This window comes from Myotis davidii, unplaced genomic scaffold, assembly GCF_000327345.1.
Source record: "Myotis davidii unplaced genomic scaffold, ASM32734v1 scaffold472, whole genome shotgun sequence".
In the NCBI taxonomy this organism is placed as follows: domain Eukaryota; kingdom Metazoa; phylum Chordata; class Mammalia; order Chiroptera; family Vespertilionidae; genus Myotis; species Myotis davidii.
In genome coordinates this window covers 287,765-289,098 of record NW_006283774.1, presented here as the reverse complement: position 1 = coordinate 289,098, position 1,334 = coordinate 287,765, and the positions used below count along the sequence as shown (strand labels likewise).

Genomic DNA, 1,334 nt, shown 5'->3' with positions numbered 1-1,334 from the left:
TCCAGCTCAGTCCTGCCCACAGCGCAAGCCCGACTGGGAGCGAGGCGGACGGAGAGGCCGGGAGGAAGGCTGCTGGATGGTCGTGTCCCTGAAGGTTAGCTCCCAGCACCCTGCACCCTCCCAAACGTGTGAGAGAATTAAAAGAACTGCAAGCGGAAGAGGCACCCACGGCCCACTGCCGTGACAACACGGGGACAGGCGGCAGCTACGGCCTGTGCAGCTGAGCCGGGCGGCCAGGGCCTCACTGGGCCACTCGGAACGCGGACCTGGGGCCTGTGTTTGAGCTCAGCTTCCTCCAGGTGACAGTCACACCGAACAGGACACGGCGAGGCCGCCCTCAGTGCCTGTTCCTGACCCGCGTGAGCCTGGGCGATTCTATAAACTGCCGCCCCCCTGACCTGCTCAGAAGGGGCCGCCAACTGCCGATGGCCTGGGTGAGGCCCCAGGAGGGACCTGGGCAGGGAGAGGGCAGCCCCTCTGCGCTGGGGCCCCGACCAGCAGGCCGGCGGAGCCGGAAGGAGGACGCAGCCTGCGCTCGGCCACCCACCTCTTCCTCAGCGTGGACTCGCACACCTTGACCACGCTGATGACCTCCTTGACGGTTCTCCGGAAGTCGTGCATCCGGGCTGCGACCAGAAGTGCTGGGAAGGAAGCCGGGGTGAGGCAGCAGAACAGGTGCCTGCGACCAGACGTCAGCTCCCTGCACTGGGCGCTCTGTCCTATCCGTGGTGGCTCAGGCCAGAGCGGTGTCAAACCCTGAGATCCACACACCGCTGCCGGGCTCACACATGCACGCGTGCTGCCCACCCTCGGCGGTGAGGCAACCAGCGCCCGTTTCCTGTGGACCCGGAGCCGCAGAGCCATCAGCAGCGCTGGCCTGCGTGGGAGTGGAACTGAGGCCTCGGGGCCCGGGACAGGGGAGGGCCTGTGCTGGGCGGGTGGCCTGGCGGCGGGGGGCTGTTCCTGGTCTGCAAACTCAGAGACCAGGCTCTAGACAGAATGACCAAGAGCCTCGGGCAGCGTGTGCCCGCTGGAGCTGATGGGGGCGCAGGGGCCCTTGGCGTCCCAGGAAGGAGTGGGCCGTGGGCACTGGGCACGGGGCCAAGAGGAAGGCAGGGGACTCCAGGTCCAGGGCTCCAACAGACCCAAAGGCGTCTGTGGGCAGCTGCCACTGAATACACTGGACAGCTGACCCCTTCGGGCCAACCCGAAAGCAGGCACCCCTGGCCGGTGGAGGGCACCTGGGAGCAGGTAGGAGCCCGAGAGGGTGCAGGAGGCTGGGAGGCAGCTCTGGAGACAACCCGGCACCCCCGGCGGCAGGGTCAGGACAGAAG

General features: G+C 67.7%; 1 protein-coding gene across 1 annotated transcript in view; it reads right to left on the bottom strand.

Moving 5' to 3' along the window:
• Positions 1-1,224, bottom strand: part of BRF1 (BRF1, RNA polymerase III transcription initiation factor 90 kDa subunit) — an 11,685-nt gene extending 10,461 nt beyond the window's left edge. Inside the window, exon 1 of the mRNA XM_015566741.1 lies at positions 409-1,224. Within this exon, the coding sequence (XP_015422227.1) occupies positions 409-864 (456 nt within the window). The 5' untranslated portion in view covers positions 865-1,224. The remainder of the gene's footprint in view (positions 1-408) is intronic.
• Positions 1,225-1,334: the final 110 nt, after the last annotated feature.